The sequence below is a fragment of the Stegostoma tigrinum genome, chromosome 9 (genome assembly GCF_030684315.1).
Source record: "Stegostoma tigrinum isolate sSteTig4 chromosome 9, sSteTig4.hap1, whole genome shotgun sequence".
NCBI classification, from domain to species: domain Eukaryota; kingdom Metazoa; phylum Chordata; class Chondrichthyes; order Orectolobiformes; family Stegostomatidae; genus Stegostoma; species Stegostoma tigrinum.
In genome coordinates, this window is record NC_081362.1 from 71,022,515 (window position 1) to 71,048,893 (window position 26,379).

At 42.8% G+C, this 26,379-nt stretch overlaps 1 protein-coding gene across 5 annotated transcripts in view; it reads left to right on the forward strand.

The window, feature by feature from the left end:
* Positions 1-26,379, forward strand: part of prepl (prolyl endopeptidase like) — a 70,494-nt gene that overhangs the window by 28,920 nt on the left and 15,195 nt on the right. For all 5 annotated transcript variants that reach the window (XM_048536237.2, XM_059648616.1, XM_048536238.2 and 2 more), the window contains 5 exons: positions 2,522-2,738; positions 6,188-6,376; positions 8,471-8,677; positions 13,751-13,926; positions 23,589-23,805. In XM_048536237.2, coding sequence (XP_048392194.1) covers positions 2,522-2,738; positions 6,188-6,376; positions 8,471-8,677; positions 13,751-13,926; positions 23,589-23,805 — 1,006 coding nt within the window. The remainder of the gene's footprint in view (positions 1-2,521; positions 2,739-6,187; positions 6,377-8,470; positions 8,678-13,750; positions 13,927-23,588; positions 23,806-26,379) is intronic.

Sequence of the window (26,379 nt, forward strand, 5' to 3'; positions counted from 1 at the left end):
TGTGGGGACAAGTGTAGCACTTCCTGCGGTTGCAGGGGAAGGTGCCGGGTGTGGTGGGGATGGAGGGCAGTGTGGAGCGAGCAAGGGAGTCACGGAGAGAGTGGTCTCTCCTGAAAGCAGACAAGGGTGGGGATGGAAAAATGTCTTGGGTGGCAGGGTCAGATTGTAGATGGCGGAAGTATCGGAGGATGATGCGCTGTATCCGGAGGTTGGTGGGGTGGTGTGTGAGAACAAGGGGGATCGTCTTTGGGCAGTTGTGGCGGGGGCGGTGTGTGAGGGATGTGTTGCGGGAAATGCGAGAGACGCGGTCAAGGGTGTTCTCGACCACTGCGGGGGGGGAAGTTGCAGTCCTTGAAGAACTTGGACGTCTGGGATGTGCGGGAGTGGAATGCCTCATTGTGGAAGCAGATGTGGCAGAGGCGGAGGAATTGGGAATAGGGGATGGAATTTTTGCAGGAGGGTGGGTGGGAGGAGGTGTATTCTAGGTAGCTGTGGGAGTCGGTGGGCTTGATATGGACATCAGTTGCAAGCTGGTTGCCTGAGATGGAGACTGAGAGGTCCAGGAAGGTGGGGGATGTGTTGGAGATGGCCCAGGTGACCTTGAGGTTGGGGTGGAAGGTGTTGGTGAAGTGGATGAACTGTTCCTGCTCCCCTGGGGAGCAAGAGGCGGCGCCGATACAGTCATCAATGTAACGGAGGAAGAGGTGGGGTTTGGGGCCTGTGTATGTGCAGAAGATGGACTGTTCCACGTAACCTACAAAGAGGCAGGCATAGCTGGGGCCCATGCGAGTGCCCTTGGCCACCCCCTTTGTCTGTAGGAAGTGGGAGGAATCGAAAGAGAAGTTGTTGAGGGTGAGGATGAGTTCTCCAGACTGTGCTTGATGTCGACCACAGCATAAATCTCCTCACAAACACTTCTCTAATGTTACTTCCACAATCCTGCACCTTTTTCTCAGCCTGAACGACGCCCTTCCTCCCGACCTTACTGAAAAAAAAGATGTTCGCACACAGTTTATGGCCCAAATCTAATCTTCATCACCGTTGTTCTGTTTGTGGTTCACTAGAACCATAAGTAGAATGCAAGATAGACGAAGGCTAAACTAGAATGGGGATTTCTTTATTATGCATCCTTTGAGCTCCACAGTCACTTTTACTGCCTGTCTCCAGGTCACCTGACCCATTGCCTTGAAGGGACCACAAGACATAGGAGTGGAAGATGGGCCGAATGGCCTTACAAGTCCACTCCGCCATTTAAATCATGGCTGATGGGCATTTCAACTCCACTTCCCTGCACTCTCACCGTAGCCCTGGATTCCTTGTGAGATCAAGAATTTGTCGATCTCTGCCTTGAAGGGATCTAACATCCCAGCCTCTACTGCACTCAGTGGCAATGAATTCCACAAGCCCACCACTCTCTGGCTGAAGAAATGTCATCTCATTTCCGTTTTAAATTTACCCCCTCTAATTTTAAGGCTGTGCCCATGGGTCCTAGTCTCCCTGCCTAACGGAAACAACTTCCTAGCGTCCACCCCTTCTAAGCCATACATTATCTTGTAAGTTTCTATTAGATCTCCCCTCAACCTTCTAAACATTAAACCTACCATTCCAGGGATCATCCGTGTGAATCTCCACTGGACATGCTCCAGGGCTAATATGTCCTTTCTGAGGTGTGGGGCCCAAAATTGGACACAGTATTCTAAATGGGGCCTAACTAGGGCTTTATAGAGCCTCAGAAGCACACCGTTGCTTTTATATTCCAACCCTCTTGAGATAAACGACAACATTACATTCGCTTTCTTAATCACAGACTCTACCTGCAAGTTAACCTTTAGAGAATCCTGGACCAACAGTCCCAGATCCCTTTGCACTTTTGATTTGCGAATTTTCTCACCATTTAGAAAATAGTCTATGCCTGTATTCTTTTTTCCAAAGTGCAAAACCTCACATTTGCTCACGTTGAATTTCATCAGCCATTTCCTGGACCACTCTCCTAAACTGTCTAAATCTTTCTGCAGCTTCCCCACCTCCTCAGTACTACCTGCCTGTCCACCTATCTTCGTATCATCGGCAAACTTCACCAGAATGCCCCCAGTCCCTTCATCCAGATCATTAATATATAAGGTGAACAGCTGCGGCCCCAACACTGAACCCTGCGGGACACCACTCATCACTGGTTGCCATTCCGAAAAAGAACCTTTTATCCCAACTCTCTGCCTTCTGTCAGACAGCTAATCCTCAATCCAAGCCAGTAGCTCACCTCGAACACCATGAGCCCCCACCTTGCTCAGCAGCCTCCTGTGAGGTACTGTATCAAAGGCCTTTTCGAAGTCTAGATAAATAACATCTACTGGATTTCCCTGGTCTAACATACTAGTTACTTCAAAGAATTCTAACAGGTTTGTCAGTCACGACCTCCCCTTACTCAACAGACACCCAATGATATACATAACATCCAATTTCAGCAGAATCATCAGCAAATTATTTTAAGAATTCCTTCTGCTTTTTCTGTTGATATATCCAGGTTTTTTGTAGAATTGGCCAGCACCAAAGATGGGAGGTTTATTACTATCAACAGTAACAGCAAGAATAGCTCAGAGGTCTGGTTACTTGATCGTATGTCTGCACAAGTTAACCCCAGGATTGTTCAAGAACGGGTCCCTGGAATAATTTATCATGTGGAACACTGGAGAAATCAGCTGTATATTTTGACCAATTGTGGTGCAACAGAAGAATACAGAGTAAGTTTTAAAGAAATGTGAGTTACAGATCACTAATAATCAACGTATGACTTACGATTAAAGGGTGATTTCACAACATATTGGTCTGCTGCCAGTCAACATTGACCTTCTCATGTGTGGACTGAATGGAGTCTATTCCCACTTTCAGCTATTACATTTTAAGCTCCCAGAAGAATATTTCGTTGACTTGACAGCATTACCTCTGGGTTGGGTCCTCGAGAAGAAAGTTCACCTTGAAATTATTAGATAGTAACGACTGATGAATTGATCAAGACAACTGAAAAAAAATGATGTAAGCAAATTCTTTATTACACAGGGAGTGATGCCTTTTCATAGTACTAATCCAATTTTGATGAATTTGGCATTTAAAATTAGAGCTCTGGTGTTCAAGAGTAAATGGCCGGTTAGCATTACATAGAACAGTTAGCACTTTTTTAAAAATGCCAGAGATGTCCTCCTGTTGAAGTATGTTTAAAAAAAATGATTTTTTTTAAAAAGAAACCTTCAGACATATCTCCAGGAGTGGGGGAAATTGCTTCTGGTCTGGAGGTAAACATTTGCCTTGAAATGTCTCCCTGGCCTTTACAGTGATTGATCCTGTTACTTCAGTGTTATTTGCACCATTCTTAGTTAGCCATTCTCAGTCAATTTAGTGTGGAGAAAATGGGACCATTAAATTATATGTTAGAGTATGAACCTTATATCTATTTTAAATTCACAACTTTTCACAACAGGGCATTCAGACATAAATTTGGAGCTGACCAGATGTAATGCTCCAATATTTGTTTTAGTGACAAATTGGTAAACTTGAAAAGGCTTCGTAACTGAGCTGCCAAGCAATGGTTTTATCCACCAGGTGAGAGAGATATTCAATATAACGTAGTGACCTTTTGGAGTGCTAATGCAGATACAGTGGGTGGATAAGCGTCCTACTGTGCCATAATAATGTGACGATTCTGTGAAATAAACATTGGAAGCAGCTTTTTGACTAAGGTTTTGGTCATGTCATATAGCTGGGATTCAAGGCGTATTTTGATTGCCGTGTTGAGACTACACAGTTTTTCTGGCTGACAAGTTAATAGTCCCTCATCTGCAACTAGTGATCAATAGGATTATTTGTAACCTTAAACTACCTGTCCTCCCAAGCAAGCATGAGTTTGTAAAGATGACCTTTTCAAAAAAGAACTCAAAAAAAGCTGTTGGAATAAAATAATTAAGGACAAATGTAACTATGATTTTTGCCTACTGACTATTGAATTACTTCTGACAGTGATCAGGATTGTGATTCATGCAAAGAACAGGTATTTCCATGATGTATTGGAGTTATTTATTCTGTTGTTTATAAAAGATATCATTTGATTCAATGTTAGTTCACTGAGTTAGAACTTTCTAGGTTTAAACCTCAGTCCAGAAATTGATCATGGAATCTAGGGTGACATTAAATCACAGTATTGGAGAAGTGCTGTAATGTTGGACATGCTGGGTGGAATTATACTGGGTATGCACTTAATGGGGTTGGAGGATGGTGGATGGAAACCGTTATTTTCCTGCTTCCACACAGATGATTTCTGAAAGCCTGAGTATGGCCTTCCTGCCCCTGCCACCAATTGAGGCCCTTAAATGTCCTGTTCAGAGCCTCATCCTGTTACAGCTCAGTGGAATGCAGGGGCTTTGCCATGCAGGGAGCATGATGAGCAAAGCCTAGCACGTTTGTAGATTCATGGATGGATGTGTTCCTTGTTCACAGGTGCTCGGTACTGATCGGTAGCCTCATTTTTGCCAGGGTCCTTCTTCATTCGAAGATCTCAGATGGATGTGGTACCTGAAGTAACTACCATCTGTTTAGTGACACCAGCCCAATGATTTGTTTTTACTCATACCAGGTGGAACCTGAATCTGGGCATTCCAGCCTGCATCTGATATGTTGGGTTGATCTTGATAGACAGGATCTCCACCACTGTAGTACTTCTTCCGACAGGAAGGTCTGCCCTGGCCTGTTAGGTACCTGAGTGAGACAAGATGTGACGGAACTTCTCAAAATGAGGCAAAGCAGGGATCTTGTTTGCTCCCCAGCCAGGGGCCAAGACTGCCATCACTTCCATACGATTCTGCTTACTGCCTTTGGATTAAATGATTACACAATGTCCTTTCTGATTAGGTAGACACAAAAAGCCATTGAAATATCTCATCATCTGTACACTGAAGCTCAGTGACAGCTTTTAGTGGTTCTGGTGTTGGACTGAAGTGTGTTGAACAGATCCCCATTTATTCTATCGATTATCTCTTTGTCTGTGGGCAATTTGCTGAAGGTGAGGGGCAGTATTCTACTAAGGAAGAGGAAGAGATTTGATGCAGTGACCCAATCTTGTTTGACATTTAAATTTTAGCAGTTTCTGCAGCATGTGGTGGACTAGAATGATTTTGGCTTTGATCCCCACATCGAAATCTGCTCCTTCTGAGAGTTTTACCTTGTTCCCCACACTTGCCTCACTGTTTTAAAATCCTCTCTGTTTATTGCCTTGCAGTTTCTCATTGGGTGCCCTCCCTGCTTTCTTTTCTCTTTCAACCTTCCCTACAAACAGGGTGAGTCACCCTGAGTAACTTGTCTGTAGACACCTACACCCTTTTATAGAATAGAGCTGTAATTCGCAAAAGTGCTCATATGAACCATCTGACTGCTCAATTGAGTAGATTAGTTCAGTTGAAGATTGTTTTCATCCGGTAATGCCAAAGGAGACCAGGGGAATGAAGTAAACTACTATCTGGGGAAAGAAAATGACAAACAAGATAAATCTTTAAAGAAAACAAATTTCTTCTTCGGTTTCTAGAAAATTTAAGATTTTTTTTGTGCTCCTGTCAAAGAGCTTAAGAGTTTTAGTCCATAAGGAGTATGTTAGTGCTCTGTAAAACAATTCAACCAGTCCGATTTCCCCCATCACTAACTTTGTGAAAATATCAGTCCTTTGAACATTTACAGCATATAATTTCCTGACCAATGGCTTAAATGATGAAAAAGCATGTACAATCTGCACGTAAATTCCCAAATTGTACCTTCTGTTCTAACAATAGTGGATATTGTTACGAAAATGCTTTATACTTTGTATCACTTTTTCAGTTCTCAAGGTCTGTGTGTGTGTCTGTGTGTGTGTGTGTGTGTGTGTGTGTGTGTGTGTGATAACCAAATATTGCATTTTAACAGATAAGTTTTGTTCTGACAAACACATTGTGTTTATTAAGGAACCTGATAAATCTTTTTGTTTAATACTTGATATTGATAAGGTGTTGATCTTCTCAGTACTTGGAGAGATTATTTTTATTTTATGTTGCAACCGATAGAATAATGCGACTAAAATGATGGTGCAGTGCTCCAGCTTTAACTGTAACAATAGAAACAGTTAAACTCTTGAGACAGCAGTTGCAAAGCTCTAAATTCTTTGGACTTTTTTTAGCTGATGAAGACACAGATTTCTTCCCCTGGAATGAAGAGCTGGCAGACTGTTTATGCAGTAAAAGAGAGGACTAAATTAATTGATATGGAGCTGTTCAAGGATCACTGCATTATGATATTGAAGTATTCCGATCACTTGTATCTACATGTGTTTTCTCTTGATGAGCCAAAAACTGTTAAGTGCATCCAGGTACGTGGGGAATTCCTGGAATTTTTGACCCATTATGTTATCGTGCTACACTTAAACTTCAGTTGTGAGAACTTGCTAGTGAACTGTAAGGACTTCAATGTGGCTGTCAGGTTTGAAATTAATATGTAGTTGTGACAAACCCCGAAGCATGGTGGTGTTTGTCAGCAATTTGTTCTTAAATCACTTATTTTACTTTTCACAGCTTCCTCTCCTCGCTAAGTGGGATTCTGAGGGGTGAAATCCATGTTTAAATAACTGATAGTTACGGACCTGATGGGATCATTTGTCTCAAAGCTGATATTTTTGCAGATTTGTCAAGGAGGCAATGTAACACAGGAAAACAGGCAGTCTCCTTATTGTTAACAGCATTTTTCAGTCTCTTTGCACATACACCATACATGGCAACTGCTACAAAATATGGGAATGACAAAGAAGTGTTGTAACATAGTCAATGCCAATGTTGTGAAGTGATGCATTTGTCAAAAGTAATAACAGCCAGTATTACAGTTTGGAAGTATTGGAAAAGGTAAAAGAATTTGGGTGTGCAGGGCCCTTGGGAGAGTTGGCATTGTAAATTGATGAGGCCGGAACAAAAAGCTGAAGAAGTTTCCAGTTTATCTCTAGAGAAATAAAATAAAAATCATGGAGTAGTGATGGCACTGAGTAAAAATGTAATACAGTAGTAGGGTATTATTTGTCATATTGGCTTCTGCAATAAAGAATTTTGAGTCTTTGAGGATAATAATGCAGATTCACTAGGATTTTATCTGGAAGAAGCAAATATAAATAACAAAAGATTTGAAAAATTAGAGCTGTTTTCATTAGTTCAATGCTGATGATGTCCATGTGATTGAAAGCTTCTAAATTCAAAATGAGGATGATGAACAGAACAGATAAAATAGATGCTGTCAGTTATTAAAGTTGTTAAAGGAGTGGTGTGTTGTGTGGCCTAGCTGTCTTTAGGTTGCTGTCTCTGAGGAGGTGTGGGTTCAAATCCCACCACTGTCAGCTGTTGTATGGGGCAGCACGGTGGCTCAGTGGTTAGCACTGCTGCCTCAGCGCCAGGGACCCGGACTTAATTCCATGTTCTGGCAACTGCCTGTGTGGAGTTTGCACATTCTCCCCATGTCTGCGTGTATTTTCTCCGGGTGCTCCTGTTTCCTCCCACAGTCCAAAGATGTGCCTATGAGGTACATGGCTGTGCTAAATTGCCAGTAGTGTTCAGGGATGTGTAGATTAGGTGGGTTGTAGCTGGGTGGGATGTTTTAGGTTCAATGTGGATTTGTTGGGCCAAAGAGCCTGTTTCCACACTGAAGGGATTCTATGATCTATGATCCAAAACCAGCAGCCATATGTTTAAGTGTAAACACAAGCAATTTCAAAATGAGGGCAAGAGTAATTTAGAGTTTTTGTGAGGGTGGGTGTTTAGAGTTTAGGTGGTTGAAGGACAAGCAACTAAAAGAATAAAGTAATCTGATAAATGTAATTAGGAATATTTGTTCAAGTAGTTGGTAAGTGAGAATATAGACTTGGCTGAGGTTTTAAAGTTATTTTTGGGTGACTTAGTGTTTTAATTGATGTTTTCAGTAAATGTTTCAATTTCGTTGACAATTATAGGTTATATCCGTGATGGGTAAAATCCAATTTTGTTTTTGAAGTTTATTTTTCTCTCCATTAGAATCCTAGAATCCCTATAGTTTAGATAGAAGCAAGTTATTTCTCTTAAAGGAAAATACAGGATATACCCCTATTCCTTTCAATTTCTGAGCTAATGGCATTTGGTTGCCGCAAGTATTTTGCCTCATTGCTGATGCTGGAAACATGTTGGAATCTATCTAGCATTATCTGCTAAGGAATATCTAAACCTATATTGCAACTTTGAACCAGACGACTTTTGTAATATGGATTGCGTAACTTGATCTGATGTTATTTAACACCAAATGGAGAAAAGTATTGATTAATTGCAGTCACATTACTGTCAGAACCTACTGATTGAAAGGAGTCAAATTATTTTGTTGCTTGTTGCAAAACATAACATTAAGACCTGTTTTGGGAGGAATAGTTGTATTTAAACAATGCCTTTTATTTCATTAGCTCCCATCTTGGGCCTGTGTCATTGAGTCTGAGGATAATCTAAAGCACGAGACAAACAAATTTTCCTTTCGACTGTCCTCTCCAGTGCAGCCACCGATGAGTTTTTTGTATTCAATAGAAGATGATGAGCTCTATGTACAAGAAGATGGATCTGAAACAACAAATCCAATGGACTATAAAGTGACTTGTTTGAAAGCACCAAGCATGGTAAGATGTGATGTAATAATTATTTATTGGACTTGACTGTCAGTTTGAAAATTTAGAGTTCAGGCTTTCTTTGAAGTTGAAAATTAGTTTTCGTGGTCTCCATGTTGAGGTCCATTCACCAACAGTCTATATGAGCAGCAAATGCCTCCACTATTGATCCACAGAAGTTGGCATAAGCAGAACACCAGCCTCACCACATGATTATGACTGATCTTGGACTAACTCCGAATGCACTTCTGCACTTCACTCCGCACTTTAGTGCTCATTGACCTTACGTTACAGTGGTCCTGATTGGTTACTCTGCATGCAGAGACATACAGCCATCACATGCATCAGTACAGGATTATGATGCCGCTGAATTTCTTAACAGCAAAGATGTCTATTTGATCAATGACCAGCTAATCAGTGATCATAGTCATCTCATTTCAGAGGTCATTGGCACGAATCCTGAGAGCTAACAAGATGCCTGTAATCTTTCTAACTCTTAACTGCCCCACCCATTTCAAGGGCTGAATGTCACATGCAGTTGACTACTGGGAATTGAGGACTACTCTTTCCAAGCATGGCTGATGACCCCTTTACAGAACCCACTACCTGAGGCAGAACACAGATACAGTGTGGCCTACTTTTCTACCGGGGCCATTGTAGAATAAATGTTTTGGTCTCTTCATGATGAAGCTCAGAAGCATAAATTGCTTTGTTTGGACCTTGCAGTACATGCTAGACCAAGTGGACTACAATATCCTGGCATGCTATCCCCTGCATAGCTGGAGCAGACAGAGAGATGATGTTCTGTCCACAAGGGAGCTGGTTTCTGTTTACCACTAGGAGGACAATGACCGGCGGGGGGGGGTGGGATATCACTTTGAACGTGGGTAGGCAATATTCTAGTGCTATTATTGCTCAACTATTAATCCAGAAACCTTGGTAATGTTCTGGGGACAAACTCCACCAAGGCAGATGGTAGAATTTGAATTCAAAAATAATCTGGAATTAAGAGTTTATTGATGCCTATGAAGCCATTATCAAATGTTGGAAAAATCCATCTTGCTCGCCAATATCCTTTAGGGAAGGGGTCATCCTTACCTGGTCTGGCCTTCGTGTAACTCCAGACCCACAACAATGTGGTTGACTCTTAACTGCCCTTGGGAATTTGGAATAGTCAATAAATGTTGGCCCAGCCAGTGACATCTACATCCCATGCATCATTTTAAAAAATAGTTAGTGATGCATCACCAAGCACAACAAGCAGACAGAACTTAATTGATACCCTCTTCCAGACATGAGTTAAGTAAAGTCATAATTCAGTTTAGATTTATTTTGATTGTTGTAAAAGCAAGCATCCCTGCCTAGTGTCAAAAACAAACGCTACTTTTTGCTGGGTGATTATTCATCATTCCTGTTGTGCAATTAAAAGTTACCATTAACAACTGGATGAACACTTTGTGACGTCTGCTGCTCGTTCATTCAAGCATGAGACTGTTGTATCTAATGATAGGCGATAGGAAAAGGGTTATGACATTGTATGACACAAATGAAATTTAGCTTCTGAGCCTTCATTTATGATCATATGTCCAACAGCTGAATAGTGAGTTTTCATAGGATCGTTATCAGTTTGAGAGGCATCGTGAGGTAGATTCTATTGGCAATCCTCAATGATTGTTCATCCTTTCACATCTGCAATTGCAAATGAGCTGCCCAAGTACGTTTCACTCCAACATCGGAAGTGACAGAGGCTTCACTTGCAGCATCTTTTCCCACCAGAACAATATTCCATGAAGCAGATTTTGGTTGTTAGTGCAGCATTGGTGATTGCCTATCCTTGAATGAACATGTACTCCCTTGTAGGACTGATAGGCAGAATGAACCTTTGCCTCCAGAGAATAATGTACTTGTAAGAGATTGTGTAGCCACACACAAAGTGGCCATATGTTTGAATGAGTGGAAGCAATAACTTATCACAAGGCATTCACATTACCTTTGGCCTCAGTGATCTCTTCATTAAAGTGTTGAGTTCTGTTTGTACTCATGAACATAAGTGTTGAAGAATGCTTAAAGTTTGCTGCTTTCCACAATGCTTCTTTGATATGAACAATGCTTTGCCAATATAACACCTTACCTCCTTAGGATGGACATGATGCAGAGGTGCAGTGTTGGACTGGGGTGGACAAAGTAAGAAGTCACACAATGCCAGGTTATAGCCCAACAGGTTTATTTGGAATCACAAGCTTTCAAAGCATAGCCCCTTTGTCAGGTGAAGTCACCCACCTGGCCCCCTGCCATTGCTTCCACCCCACTAACACTTCTCTCTCCATTAAAAGCAAAATTGGAAGCTCTGCTTGGCATTGGATCACTTGCGAGTCAATCTCAATTGACAGTGTTCAGGATCCAAAGGCTCTGACTGGCTGATAACTTCTGAACAGTCACTCTCAAGGCCAGCAGGAGATTGAGATACAGGCCAACGTTCACCAGTCCAACCCTAATACGCTGATTGGTGCATGTTCAGTTGCGTTTTCTTTTCAGTGGGAATGGTGAGATACTCAACGCTTAGCATATGTCTCATAGTCTTAAAAAGAGGAAGCTGTGAGCAAGATCAGATTCCACGCAGACATTGGTGATAGCCCGCTCTATGGCTCTTAACATCTCTCTCAATCATTCCATTGTTCCTGCACAGATCAGACATTCTAAGAAGTTAATTGTTACATGGGTGGGATTGGCATCGTTTCAGATGTACTGTTTGTTTGTTTAATGAGATACAAAACATAAAACAAAGTATTTGAAACAGTGAGAATTTTATAAACATAGCTCAGAATTTTCTTTTCTGAGAAGTAACTCAAGTACAGCAAATATTTTGTTAGCCGGTACCTATGGGACCAGGAGTGTGCCAGTTGATCAAGTCCACATAATCAATATAAAAGTACGCAAAGTGATAGAAGCGTACACCCTTCATAGTTATTTATAGCATATATTTGCAGCATAAATCATTGGAATAATAATGTAACTTAGCCTTAAATAAAACTTACCACCACCTCAAATTACTACTCCGGCATCATGGAGATCGCAGTTCCTTATTCTCGTTGAAATGTTAGCATTTCCTCCAGATTACTCCAGTTGAATGTTGCATAAGAAATGGAACCTTCCTGAGATTGCATTGTTAATAAGGTAAAGTGGGGAAACTTGTGTAGAATTTCGAAGTAGCTGTAGCTGAAATGGCGGCCATTGTCCTTTGCTAAATTTCTGAATTAAAGGCTTGAAAACAAGAAGCATGTGGCATGAGGCATGGTTGACAGGTCTGGACAGTGGGAAGGATATGGTAGTTTTTTTCAATTGTGCGTAGGTACAACAACAATAAATACTAACTGTTAATGATGTCTAGTCCTGTGCTAAGTTGTCCTGCTAGAAAACTCTCAGGCTTTTGGGCATCCTCATGAATTTTTATTCTGTTATCAAGATCCATTTTGTACTACGTTTCTTTCAAAAAAAACCTCACTAACATTAGTCAGATGTCTTTGCTATCTGCTCAGCTGAGCAGGTTAAAACATATTCTGTTCACTCACAGGATGTGGGCACTGTTGGGTGGGCCACCCTTTGCTGCCCATCCGATTTTGCCCTTGAAAACGTGGCAGTGACCTTTCTTGAGTATTTGAGTTTGAGAATATTCCAAAGTATTGACGTTATCATAGAGATGGGATTTAGGGGCTGGTAGGTTGTGTTGATTCAGTTATTTTGATGTTAAATCATAGAAGGTAAGCTGCTGTTTTTGTTCTGTGTAGAGTGCAATAGGATTGGGTGAGACAAAAAGATCAGTGTCAGGCTTGCACTTAAATGGAGAAAATATTAATACTACACACTTCTTGGAATCTGGCTAGGGGCTCAAACTCAAATTGGAATTTATAAGAGGTGAAGTTGGAATATTTATCAATTTTGGATTTTTGAAGAAATCACACAGAGCCATGATGTATAAAGCAATTAGGATTATTTAATAAATATTGAGCAACAGATCACAATTAAAACGAGACAGAATGTTCTGAGGTTTATTAACTAATCCAGACTCTGCTGAAAATTACACTGGAGCCAGGTTATGAGTATCAGTCGGGTTCACAATGTGATACCTTTGCATTTGCTAAAAATTATTAGAATTTTATATGAATATACAGAACCCAGTTTCAAGTTGGCAAAAGGAATTCATACTATTTTGATTTTCAGAGATCACAGAGGTCTTCTCAAATTCTGCAGCATTGCCATGATAACTGCCTGACCAATCAAGAATTTTCCTCCATGACCTGAAAATTAAGATCAACATTTACCTTCTGCTGCTGCATCTCCTTGCCAACAGACACCCAACCAATGGCACCCTTTTGTGACCCTTTTGGGTTTTTCTTCTTTCGAGTCTTCTTCTTATGTCGCAGTCTGGTTGAGTGCAGGACTTCTTGTCTCCTTTACTACTGTTTACAAACCATAGTGCCATTTTGGTAGTGCTTGCCTTGTTTAATTTTTTTTTACATGCAAAATCATTTGCTTCTTTTTTTAAAAAATAACGTGGAATCTTGTGCCAGTTAATGTCAGTTATAATTATCAGCTAATTACAAAGACTTTAAACTTTAATGAACTCTAACAGGATACCACCATATACAGTGTATATAAAGAAACCTGGACTACTTCTACTATAATCACAAAATAAAAGCGTTGGGCATTATTAAGGATGTGGTGATACCTATTGAGTCATGCTTCCTCTCTATAAGAAACACAATTAAATCATAACAAAGGTTTGAGAGGTAAAAGGAAGGTAAGAGATAAGGCACATCTAATTACTTAGAGATAAATTCACAATGTCAGGTCAAAATTGGTACTGAACTATGAGCTGTTCAGTAGAAAGGAGTCTAATAAACTTGCATGATGGTAGGGGTGGGTTGAGTAAGAATATGTAGCATGACATGACTATTACTGTAAGTGTAGATTTACATAAAATGCATATGAGAATGGTGAATATATTTAAATGAGACAGTAACGTAAGGAAAAATATTTGAGAATGCAACCTGTAACATTTATTTACATTGTTATTTGTATTTTCAGGACGGCACTTTGATACCAATAACAGTCTTTCATAAAACAACATTGAATAAAATGAACAAAAAACCTTTATTAGCCCATGTCTATGGAGCTTACGGCATCGATTTGAACCTTGACTTTAAACCAGAGCAAATGGTGCTATTGGAAGACGGCTGGATTTTAGCATATTGTCATGTTAGGTACTGTCTCTCTGCTTCATTTTATCAAGATGTTGCCTATCAATGTGTCAAATTCGGTTTCTGATTAAGGTTGTTGTTTAATTTTACAACTTCTTATTTGAGTAAAGTAATTTGGAAAGTAAATTGTTTTGGGTTTCATGTAACATATAGATTGGTTTTATTTGTAGAGATTTATTCTGAAACTGTTACTTTCATTCCTCAGAAAATGAAATATTTCTAATTTTATAATAAGCAATCCTATAAAAGAGGATTTCCTCCCTGGTCTGAGGCTAAATCTGGGGAATACTTTTGTAGAGATAATAATGCTATTTTGCAGAAGACTGAGTTTGACCTTTTTAATTACCTTCTCTTTTCAGATCAACTTATTTTTGATTTTTCTCTCTCCCAATACTATGAAAAGTAAATGATGCAACTTTACAGATATTTCCAGTAACAGGCAGACAATGACCAAGTGTTGTTATCACTAGGCTATTAATCCAGAAACCCAGCTGATGTTCTGGGGACCCAGGCTCACATCCCACTATGGCTGATGTTGGAATTTGAATTCAAAGAAAGTCTGCAATTAAGAGTCCACTGATCACCATGAAATCATTGCCAGTTGTTGGAAAAACCCATCTGGTTCACTAATGCCCTTCTTGGGAAGAAATCTGCCACCCTCACCAGGTCTGGCCTACATGTGACTCCAAACCCATAGCAATGCAGTTGACTCTCAACTGCTGTGAAATGGCCAAGCAAGCCACTCAGTTGTACCATTCGCTACAAAGTCTCAAAGAAATGAAACTGGATGGATCACCTGGCATCGACCTAGGCAGAAACAGCCCTGTCGACCCTGCAAAGTCCTCCTCACTAATATCTGGGGGTTAGTGCCAAAATTGGGAGAGCTGTCACTCAGGCTAGTTAACAATAGCCTGATATAGTCATCCTCACAGAATCATACCTTACATACAATATCCCAGACACCACCATCGCCATTCCTGGATATGGCCTGCCTCACTGGCAGGGACAGACCCAGCAGAGGGGGCAGCACGGTGGTATACAGTCAGGAGGGTGTTGCTGTAGGAGTCTTTACCATTGACTCCAGACCCCATGAAGTCTCTCAGCGAGGAAACCTCCTGCTGATTAACACATACCATCCTCCCTCAGCTGATGAATCAGCACTCCTCAGTGTTGAACTTAGAGGAAGCACCGAGGATGGCAAGGGCACAAAATGTACTCTGGATAGGGGATTTCAATGTCCACTACCAGGAGTGGCTCAGTAGCAGTACTACTGATCGAGCTGGTCGGGTCCGAAAGAACATAGCTGCTAGATTGTGTCTGCAGCAGGTGGGGAAGGAACCAACAAAAGGGAAAAACATACTTGACCTCGTTCTTATACAGCTGCAGCTGGCAGATTAGTGTATCCATGACAGTATCGATAAGAGCGACTAACGCACAGTCCTTGTGGAAACAAATCCCTGCTTTCACATTGAGAACAACCTCCATTGTGTTGTGTGGCACTGTCACCAATCTAAATGGAACAGACTTCACACACATCTAGCAACTCAAGACTGGGTATCCATGAGGCGGTGTGGGCCATCAACAGCAGCAGAATAGTACTCCTGCTCGATCTGTAACCTCTTGGCCCAGCATACCCCCCCCAACTCAACCATTACCATCAAGCCAAGAGATCAACCCTGGTTTAATGAAGAGTGCAGGAGAGCATGCCAGGAGCAGCACCAGGCATACCTGAAGATGAGGCACCAACCTGGTGAAGCCACCAAACAGGACGACTTCCACATTAAACAGCGAAAGCAGCAAGTGATAGAGCTAAGCAATCCCACAACCAACAGATCAGACCTAAGCTCTACAGTCCTGCCACATCCAGTTGTGATTGGTGATGGCCAATTAAACAACTCACTGGAGTAGGAGGCTCCACAAATATCCCCATCCTCGATGATGGAAGAGCCCAGTACTTGCAAAAGATAAAGCTGAAGCATTCTCAGCAATCTTCAGCCAGAAGTGCCAAGTGGATGAACCATTTCAGTCCCCTCCAGTGGTCCCTAGCATTACAGGTACCAGTCTTCAGCCAATTTGATTCATTCCACATGATATCAAGAAGCGTTTGGAGACACTGCAAAGGTTATGGCCCTGACAACATTCTGGCAATAGTACAGAAGACTTGTGTTCCAGAACTTGCCGCTCCCCTAGTCAAGCCGTTCCAGGACATGTACAACACTGGTATCTACCGGACAATGTGGCAAATTGCTCAAGTATGTCCTGTACACAAAAAGCAGGACAAATCCAACCCAGCCAATTACTGCCCCATCTGTCTACTTTCGATCATCAGTAAAGTGATGGAAGGTGTCTTCAACAGTGCTGTCATACAACAGCTCCTGCTCAGCAATAACCTGCTCCATGACACCCAATCTGGGTTCTACCAGGGCCAATCAGTTCCTGATCTCATTACAGCCATAGTTCAAACATGGACAAAAGAGCTGAATTCCAGAGGTGAGGTGAGAGTGACAGGCCTTTCTCCTTGCAACAAGGAGCCCTAGCAAAACTGGAATCAATGGGTATCACGGGACAACTCTCCAGTGGTTGGAGTCATACCTGACACATAGGAAGATGATTGAGGTTGTTTGCAGTCAATCATCTCAGCCCCAGGACATCACTACAGGAGTTCCTCGTGGCACATCCTAGCCCAACAATCATCAGCTGCTTCATCAATGACCTTCCCTCCATCATAAGGTCAGAAGTAGGGATGTTTGATTACACCATGTTCAACACCATTCGTGACTTCTCAGATACTGAAGCTGTTCACGTTCACATGTAACAAGACCTGGACAATATCTAGGCTTGGGCTGACAAGTGGCAAGTGACATTCATGCCACACAAATGCCAGGCTATGACCGTCACCAATAAGAGACAATCTAACCACCACCCCTTGACATTTCAATGGTGTTACCATCACTGAATGCCCCACTATCAACATCCTGGGGGTGACCATTGACTAGAAACTCAACTGCACTCACCACATTAACACAACGGCTACAAGAGCAGGTCAGATACTAGGAATACTGCAGCGAGTAACTCACCTCCTGACTCTTCAAAGCCTGTCCACCATCCACAAGGCACAAGTCAGCGTGATGGAATACTACCCACTTGCTTGGATAAGTACAGCCGAACAACACTCAAAAAACTTGACACCATCCAGGACAAAGAAGCCCGCTTGAATGGCACTAAATCTGCAAACATTCACTCCCTCCACCACTGATGCTCGGTAGCAGCAGTGTGCACCATCTACAATTTGCACTGCAGAAATTCACTAAATATCCCCAGACAGCACCTTCCAAATCCATGACCACTTCCACCTGGAAAGAAAAGGGTATCAGACATATGTGAACACCTCCAAATTTCCCGCCAAGTCACTCGCCATCTTGACTTGGAAATATATTGCTGTTCCTTCACTGTCGCTGGGTCAAAATTCTGGAATTCCCTCCTTTAATAGCATTGTGGGTCAACTCACAGCAGGAGGACTGCAACAGTTCAAGAAGGCAACTCCCCACCACCTTCTCGAGCAACTAGGGATGGGCAAGAAATGCAGGCCAGCCAGCGACACGCACATCCCACAAATGAATAGAAAAAAAATTGTAAAGGTGAATCCAAGATAATAAAGTGTGAAGCTGGATGAACACAGCAGGCCAAGCAGCATCTCAGGAGCACAAAAGCTGACGTTTCGGGCCTAGACCCTTCATCAGAGAGGGGGATGGGGTGAGGGTTCTGGAATAAATAGGGAGAGAGGGGGAGGCAGACCGAAGATGGAGAGAAAAGAGGATAGGTGGAGAGGAGAGTATAGGTAAGGAGGTAGGGAGGGGATAGGTCAGTCCAGGGAAGGTGGACAGGTCAAGGAGGTGGGATGAGATCAGTAGGTAGATGGGGGTGCGGCTTGGGGTGGGAGGAAGGGATGGGTGAGAGGAAGAACAGGTTAGGGAGGCAGAGACGGGCTGGGCTGATTTTGGGATGCATTGAGGGGAGGGGATGAGCTGGGCTGGTTGTGTGGTGCAGTGGGGGGAGGGGATGAACTGGGCTGGTTTTAGGATGCGGTGGGGGAAGGGGGGATTTTGAAGCTGGTGAAGTCCACATTGATACCATTGGGCTGCAGGGTTCCCAAGCGGAATATGAGTTGCTATTCCTGCAACCTTCGGGTGGCATCCTTGTGGCATTGCTGGAGGCCCATGATGGACATGTCATCTAAAGAATGGGAGGGGGAGTTGAAATGGTTCGCGACTGGGAGGTGCAGTTGTTTGTTATGAACCGAGCGGAGGTGTTCTGCAAAGCGGTCCCGAAGCCTCCGCTTGGTTGCCCCAATGTAGAGGAAGCCACACCGGGTACAATGGATACAGTATACCACATTGGCAGATGTGCAGGTGAACCTCTGCTTAATATGGAAAGTCATCTTGGGGCCTGGGATAGGGGTGAGGGAGGAGGTGTGGGGCAAGTGTAGCACTTCCTGCGGTTGCAGGGGAAGGTGCCGGGTGTGGTGGGGTTGGAGGGCAGTGTGGACCGAACGAGGGAGTCACAGAGAGAGTAAGCCCACCGACTCCCACAGCTACCTAGAATACACCTCCTCCCACCCACCCTCCTGCAAAAATTCCATCCCCTATTCCCAATTCCTCCGCCTCCGCCGCATCAGCTCCCACGATGAGGCATTCCCCTCCCGCACATCCCAGATGTCCATGTCCTTCAAGGACTCCAACTATCCCCCCCACAGTGGTCGAGAACATCCTTGACTGCATCTCCCGCAACACATCCCTCACACCCCGCCCCCGCCACAACTGCCCAAAGAAGATCCCCCTTGTTCTCACACACCACCCCACCAACCTCCGGATACAACGCATCATCCTCTGACACTTCCGCCATCTACAATCCGACCCCACCACCCAAGACATTTTTCCATCCCCACCCTTGTCTGCTTTCCGGAGAGACCACTCTCTCCGTGACTCCCTTTGTTCGCTCCACACTGCCCTCCAACCCCACCACACCCGGCACCTTCCCCTGCAACCGCAGGAAGTGCTACACTTGCCCCCACACCTCCTCCCTCACCCCCATCCCAGGCCCCAAGATGACTTTCCATATTAAGCAGAGGTTCACCTGCACATCTGCCAATGTGGTATACTGTATCCATTGTACCCAGTGTGGCTTCCTCTACATTGGGGAAACCAAGCGGAGGCTTCGGGACCGCTTTGCAGAACACCTCCGCTCGGTTCATAACAAACAACTGCACCTCCCAGTCGCGAACCATTTCAACTCCTCCTCCCATTCTTTAGATGACATGTCCATCATGGGCCTCCTGCAGTGCCACAAGGATGCCACCCGAAGGTTGCAGGAACAGCAACTCATATTCCGCTTGGGAACCCTGCAGCCCAATGGTATCAATGTGGACTTCACCAGCTTCAAAATCTCCCCTTCCCCCACCGCATCCCAAAACCAGCCCAGTTCGTCCCCTCCCCCCACTGCACCACACAACCAGCCCAGCTCATCCCCTGCCCCCACTGCATTCCAAAACCAACCCAGCCTGTCTCTGCCTCCCTAACCTGTTCTTCCTCTCACCCATCCCTTCCTCCCACCCCAAGCCGCACCTCCATCTCCTACCTACTAACCTCATCCCACCTCCTTGACCTGTCCGTCTTTCCTGGACTGACCTATCCCCTCCCTACCTCCCCACCTATACTCTCCTCTCCACCTATCTTCTCTCCATCTTCGGTCTGCCTCCCCCTCTCTCCCTATTTATTCCAGAATCCTCACCCATCCCCCTCTCTGATGAAGGGTCTAGGCCCGAAGCATCAGCTTTTGTGCTCCTGAGATGCTGCTTGGCCTGCTGTGTTCATCCAGCTTCATACTTTATTATCTTGGATTTTCCAGCATCTGCAGTTCCTATTATTATTGTAAAGGTGAATATTAGAGAAACAGTTAAAGTAACAATTTCAATCAGCGAGGGTAGCATTGTTGGGGAGATATTTTAAACAGGAGTCTTGAGTCCCATGGTCAGCAGCACAAATCAATCTTTATGGATTGACCTGCCAGAGGAAGTGGTACATGTGGGTAAAATTACAACATTTAAAAGAGATTTAGACAGGTACGTGAATAGGAATGGTTTGGACAGATATAGGCCAAAAGCAGGTAAATGGGACCAGTTTAGTTTGGGGAAACCTGGTCAGCATGAGTTGGACTGAAAGGCCTGTTTCTTTAATGTTTTGACTCTTTTTATTCAGAGCTGCTTACCAACACAGCATTGGAGTGGTTTCTGGAGCAGACTCTAACTCTGTCAGTAAAGTACAGGGTATTTAAACATTACAATGATTATATGCAACATTGATGTCAGTGCTTGCCCCATCCCCTCTGACCGTTCAGTTCCTCCCCCGATATTTGCCAGCAGCACTATGTGGGTATTGCTCATTCACGAGGCTATCTGTTTATACGAAATAACAAGATGTAGAGCTGGATGAACACAGCAGGCCAAGCAGCAACAAAGGAGCAGGAAAGCTGATGTTTTGGGCCTAGACCCTTCTTCGGAAATTCTTAATTCTTCATAACTTCCAATAAGGAGTACTGGGAGAGAATGTAGGGACGGAAGTGGACCACTTGGCCCATCAAGCCAGGTCTGCCATTTAATCTGATCATGGTTGAGCAAACATTTCAATGCCTTTTTTGCACATATCCTATTAACCCTTTACACCTTGCAATTGATAAGTGATAGCCCAGTGAATCCCAAAAGGCTATTTATGGTGTTTCTGACCCCACAATATGAATGAATAAAATGCTTTGAAACTTAACTGTTCAGGTCTTTTCTTTCCCTAACTATTCTTCTTGCTTGCTTCACCTGACAAGAAGAATATTAGATAGACTGGTTAAATTAGAAGTTGAGTGACAACATTAAATTGTCAGGCTTTATTGTTTGAAGTAGCAGTTCTCTTATTTCCATTGAATGATGTTCTCACCCTGCACAGAAGATTGGTATGATATGGAAAACTGCAGAAAGGGAACAGGTGATTTTAAATTCCACTGGGAAGGCAGAGGTTAAAATGACCCAAACATCCCTCCCTCAGTTCAGATTTTTAAAACGGTGGAGGTTCATGGAATGATTCACTTGACATCCATCTATACAGTTTTTTAAGAGTACATTACAATCCAGGAACAGCCCCAGCGACACCAAGACCAGTTACAGTCCTCCAACATTGTCATAGGCTGAATAGCCAGCTAATTGCAGTTATGACCTTCACTGTTTTCATGGCTGAGGCATTTTATATATATATCAAATGAAAGTTTGCTTCCAGTTTGGCTTGCTAATTGTGATGTATCACCAGTAGGGGTAAAGCAAACGTCGCGAAAAATCAGACATATCTAGACTACCAGACCTTTTCAGGTCATGCGCTTTATCCTTCTTTAACCTCTCAATAGTCTCAACATACTTGATGAGAGTCTTCATAGCATTTCTCCTCCATGTTGCTGTTCTTGCCTCATTTCAATTATGCCCATCCAATTACAACCAGATAATTCCTATCAGCAGCCTTTGTTGCCTCTATATCACCTCAAGAATTCCACCTTTTTTTTTTGTTCATTCATGGGATGTGCAAGTTGTTGAGCCAGAATTTATTGCCCATCTGTAATTGCTGAGAGAGTCATACTGCAGGGCAGCAAGTTTCCATCCCTAAAAGCCATTAGTGAACCAGATGTATTTTTATGATAATTGACAGGGTTCATTGTTAGACTTGATCTTTATTTCAGATTTTATTGAATTCAAATTTCACCATCTGTCATAATGGAATTTGAACCCGCACCAACATAACATTTGCCTGGAGTTCTGAATTACTAGTCTGGTGATATTACCACTACACCATTGTTACCCCTAAATGTTCTTTATTTTCAATATGCTACATCTTCGTAATCCTATCCAAATGCAAGAGATCAGCTTCCAGAAGTAGACTGATGACATGCAGTTCTGGTTGTCCAACCTTCTCTCACACCCATCCCAGCCTCGACTTTCAGACTGCCTGTCAGATATCCAATCTTGGGTACCATGTAATTTCCAGCCATGAAACATCGGATTTCAAAACAAAAGCTCCCCAACCTCTGGATGTCTCAAAATGCTTCAAAGCCAAATAAGTAGTTTTGAAGTTAAGTCACTATTGTACAGTAAGCAGATATGGCAGCTAATTTGCACACGATAAAATCCTGCAACAAGATAAATCTCCAGTTAAGTTGTTTTATTTATCTTTGTTCAGATATAATTACGGGCCTGATTTATGACAAAATCCCATTGCCTTTCTCCAAACACTTCAGCCTCTTTCTTGAGCCTTCATATAAATGAGTTTAGACTTCACTGCTTCAATTAACCCTTTCATAACTTTAACAAAACTCTTCCTGTCTGGAACTTTCAACCTGAAACATTTTACTGCAGTAACCTATTTCTAAATTTTCTAAACTAACTCCTTGCACCGGGAGAGCTACTTCATTCATCTAACTTTATTCAGGATGTCTGCAAACTGAAACCAAAAGATTTCAAGCTCCAGATGTTCCCAAAAAGCAAACAAAAACTTGAATCCTTTCAAATAAAAGCAATCTAATGCTCCTTGATGTTATATCACAATAAACCATTGCTCCAGAAAATGACATTAAACCACCTCGTACATATTGGCTAAAACCCTCATGCCATGAGTTCAAAATCCAAACTCTGAAGGAAATGATATTAAAACAAAAAATAATTTGTACGCCTTACATTTAGGTCTCCATAAATAGCTATTCCAGTGCTCTTCTGGCCAGCCTTCCTTTCTCTTTCCAGAAACTTCACATCATTACAAATTCTGTTTGGTTGCTTCCTGCCCCACATTATGTCCAAGTGCCCATCTTCCACACCTCAGACCTCATTCATCCATATTGGAACACAACCTTCCACCAGCTTCAGCCCTTTAACCCCACTGCGCTCTATAAATTCTGAATTAGTCTGACTAGGGCATGTTGTGCCTCTCTACCACTGGGCTCAATCTTAGTTCTCACTGTCTTGAATTTTGTCCCTAAAGCTCTCTACCTCTCTGTCCTTTAAGATGTCCTTCAACCAAATTTTCTGTTCAGTGTGTTTTCTTTGGTGTCTGGGGCACCTTTCTGAAACTTTTTAAATGATCTTTTCTTTTTTAGAGCTAATATATGAATATGTACTTGCAAGTGATGATGGAAAATACCCATATTTAAATGTTTGGCTTGAGAAAATGTATAGAGGAATGAAAAGTAACATTTTAAACCAGGGAGTGTTATCCATTCCTCGGGAGATAAACTTGTTTATGATTTCCATTATTTAATTCATTTTGTTGAATAGGCTTTCTTTTAATATTCAACTTTTCATGAAGATTTTGTCTTAATTAAGTAAAGGGCACATGCTTGTAAATTGTATTGATTCGATTCTAACATATATTTTACTGTAAAGACAGAAAATGCAAGTAATGCTGAGCAAGGCAGGTGGTATCTGATGAAAGATCATCGACCTGAAACATTAATTTCATTTTGCTGTCATCAAATACTGCCTCACTTGCTATTTCCAACATTTTTGTTTTTTGTTTCAAATATCCAATATCTGCAATACAGTATTTTGTTTACATATTTATTTTAATCTGTTTGGCTCTACGCACCAGAGGAGGTGGAGAGTTAGGTTTAAGCTGGCACAAAGCAAGTCGGTTGGACAAGAAGCAAGTGGGCGTATATGACTTAGAGGCTTGTTTTCATCATTTGCACTCAATGGGATATTCAAACCCCAGGCGGACTGCCCTCACAGCAAACAGTGCAGGTGGAGTCCTAGCAGGGAGCTTGTGCAATGTGTCTCCTGATTCCATCAAAGCTGTTGTTTTACAAGTAAGTTGGAAAATGATTTTTTAATCGTGTTAGTTTAAAAATATTGTGAATGTTGTGAACTAGGATCACGTCCTAGTGTGTTTCCTGTAGCATTGTTAAAGTTAGATTGCCTGTCTCTATTCTGTCTGTGATAATAAAATGTGAGGCTGGATGAACACAGCAGGCCAAGCAGCATCTCAGGAGCACCAAAGCTGACGTTTCGGGCGTAGAACCTTCATCAGAGAGGGGGATGGAGTGAGGGTTCTGGAATAAATAGGAAGAGAGGGGGAGGTGGACCGAAGATGGAGAGAAAAGAAGATAGGTGGAGAGGAGAGTATAGGTGGGGAGGTAGGGAGGGGATAGGTCAGTCCAGGGAAGACGGACAGGTCAAGAGGTGGGATGAGGTTAGTAGGTAGGAGATGGAGGTGCGGCTTGGGGTGGGAGGAAGGGATGGGTGAGAGGAAGAACAGGTTAGGGAGGCAGAGACAGGTTGGACTGGTTTTGGGATGCAGTAGGTGGAGGGGAAGAGCCGGGCTGGTTGTGTGGTGCAGTGGGGGGGAGGGGACGAAGTGGGCTGGTTTTGGGATGCGGTGGGGGAAGGGGAGATTTTGAAGCTGGTGAAGTCCACAAAACTAGCCCAGTTCGTCCCCTCCCCCCACTGCACCACACAACCAGCCCAGCTCTTCCCCTCCACCCACTGCATCCCAAAACCAGCCCAACCTGTCTCTGCCTCCCTAACCTGTTCTTCCTCTCACCCATCCCTTCCTCCCACCCCAAGCCGCACCCCCATCTACCTACTAACCTCATCCCACCTCCTTGACCTGTCCGTCTTCCCTGGACTGACCTATCCCCTCCCTACCTCCCCACCTATACTCTCCACTCCACCTATCTTCTCTCCATCTTCGGTCCACCTCCCCCTCTCTCCCTATTTATTCCAGAACCCTCACCCCATCCCCCTCTCTGATGAAGGGTCTAGGCCCGAAACGTCACCTTTTGTGCTCCTGAGATGCTGCTTGGCCTGCTGTGTTCATCCAGCCTCACATTTTATTATCTTGGATTCTCCAGCATCTGCAGTTCCCATTATCACATCTATTCTGTCTGTGTTGGCCATATCCTTTTGTTTCCTGCACGTGTATCTCTTTCTCCTCCCATTCATTTTTTCTTTTCACTGACTCTCTGTACTCTGTCAGCCCACTTTTGGGTATTTTGCCTTCTATTTCACCTGATTAGTGAGAGCTGTAAATGCCGGTCAATTAACAGGCAATGAAGAGCATCAAGGCATTGACAAATTTGGATCCAGAGTGACAGAAATGACCCAGCAATTATGACAAGATGGCTTTGGGTTGATAGGTAATATGCAGCCCTGCTGCACAGCATCAGTCAAAAGCAAAGAAAGTGGAGACAGTACATCTCCTCCAGACCTACTCACCTGATTACCTCCCTCGCCAGGCTTTGCTCTCCCTTCATACTATCAGTTTTTGCCCGTTCTCCCTCTTCTCAGCTATATTCCCTTTCACTGTTTTACTTCATACCTTAATTTCCCCTCTTAGTATTTAGTCTATTCCCCCATTCCTTTCACATCTCCCAGTACTACACTTTATCCCATCAGACCTACCAGCGAATACCTTCTAAGTGCAAATTATTTTTAGCCTACCTCCAGGCCAGGTAGCAAATGAACCCAGACATTCTAGCACAGTAATAGGCCCATGAGAATAAGACCAGCCAGGACTCTCAGGTGGAACATAAAGTACAAGCCCGTGGCAGCATTTAAAGAAGGTGCTTGCAAAGCAGTGCTTAAATCCAAGATCAAAAACAAAAACTGCTGGAAAAGCTCAGCAGATCTGGCAGCATCTGTGGAGAGAAATCAGAGTTAGCATTTCGGATCAAGTGACCCTTCCTCAGAGCTCAGTCCCTCAGAACTTAAGTTTTGTCAGTTTAACATAACTCAGGACTTGAATGCATTATCCAAATACTGAAGCAGTGCAGCATCAGAACAGTAGTCTTTCAAATGGGACCTTAAAGTAGTCTCAACTCCTAATTCAAGTGGAAACACAAGATCTCCTGGCTGTGTTTGAAAAAGAGATGGACACATGTCCCAGTGCCTTCACTAAAATCCATCCCTAAATCAAAGAGTTCAGATAAAACAGTTTAACAGGTCAGTTAATTTTGTTGATGTTTACAGTTACTTGTCTGCAAATGTACTGTAGTACTGACTATTTATAAACTGTGCAAGTTTGGCTGTGAGGAATTTTGATGTCCTGAGGATGTCAAGGGCATAATATAAATGCAGTTTTTTCATTAATGTGTTTAACTGTTTCTTGCCAAAGTAACTTTCCTCCATGAGTCTGCCTGATTATTTTGATAGGCTTTTTTAAAATCTGTAGTCAGAGCTGAGGCCGCTCCTATCATTGCCTGATTTCCATACTTTGTCCAGCTAAAGAAAGGTAACCAGCAAACTTCTAAAAACATTTTTTCCATAGTTTTTGGATTTTAAAGAAAAGTGTAGTTGTTTAATACACACGTCACCTACATGTTCTTACACACACACAAGAACTATATGGATTAGCATTACTGAATAAATATAATGTACACTTG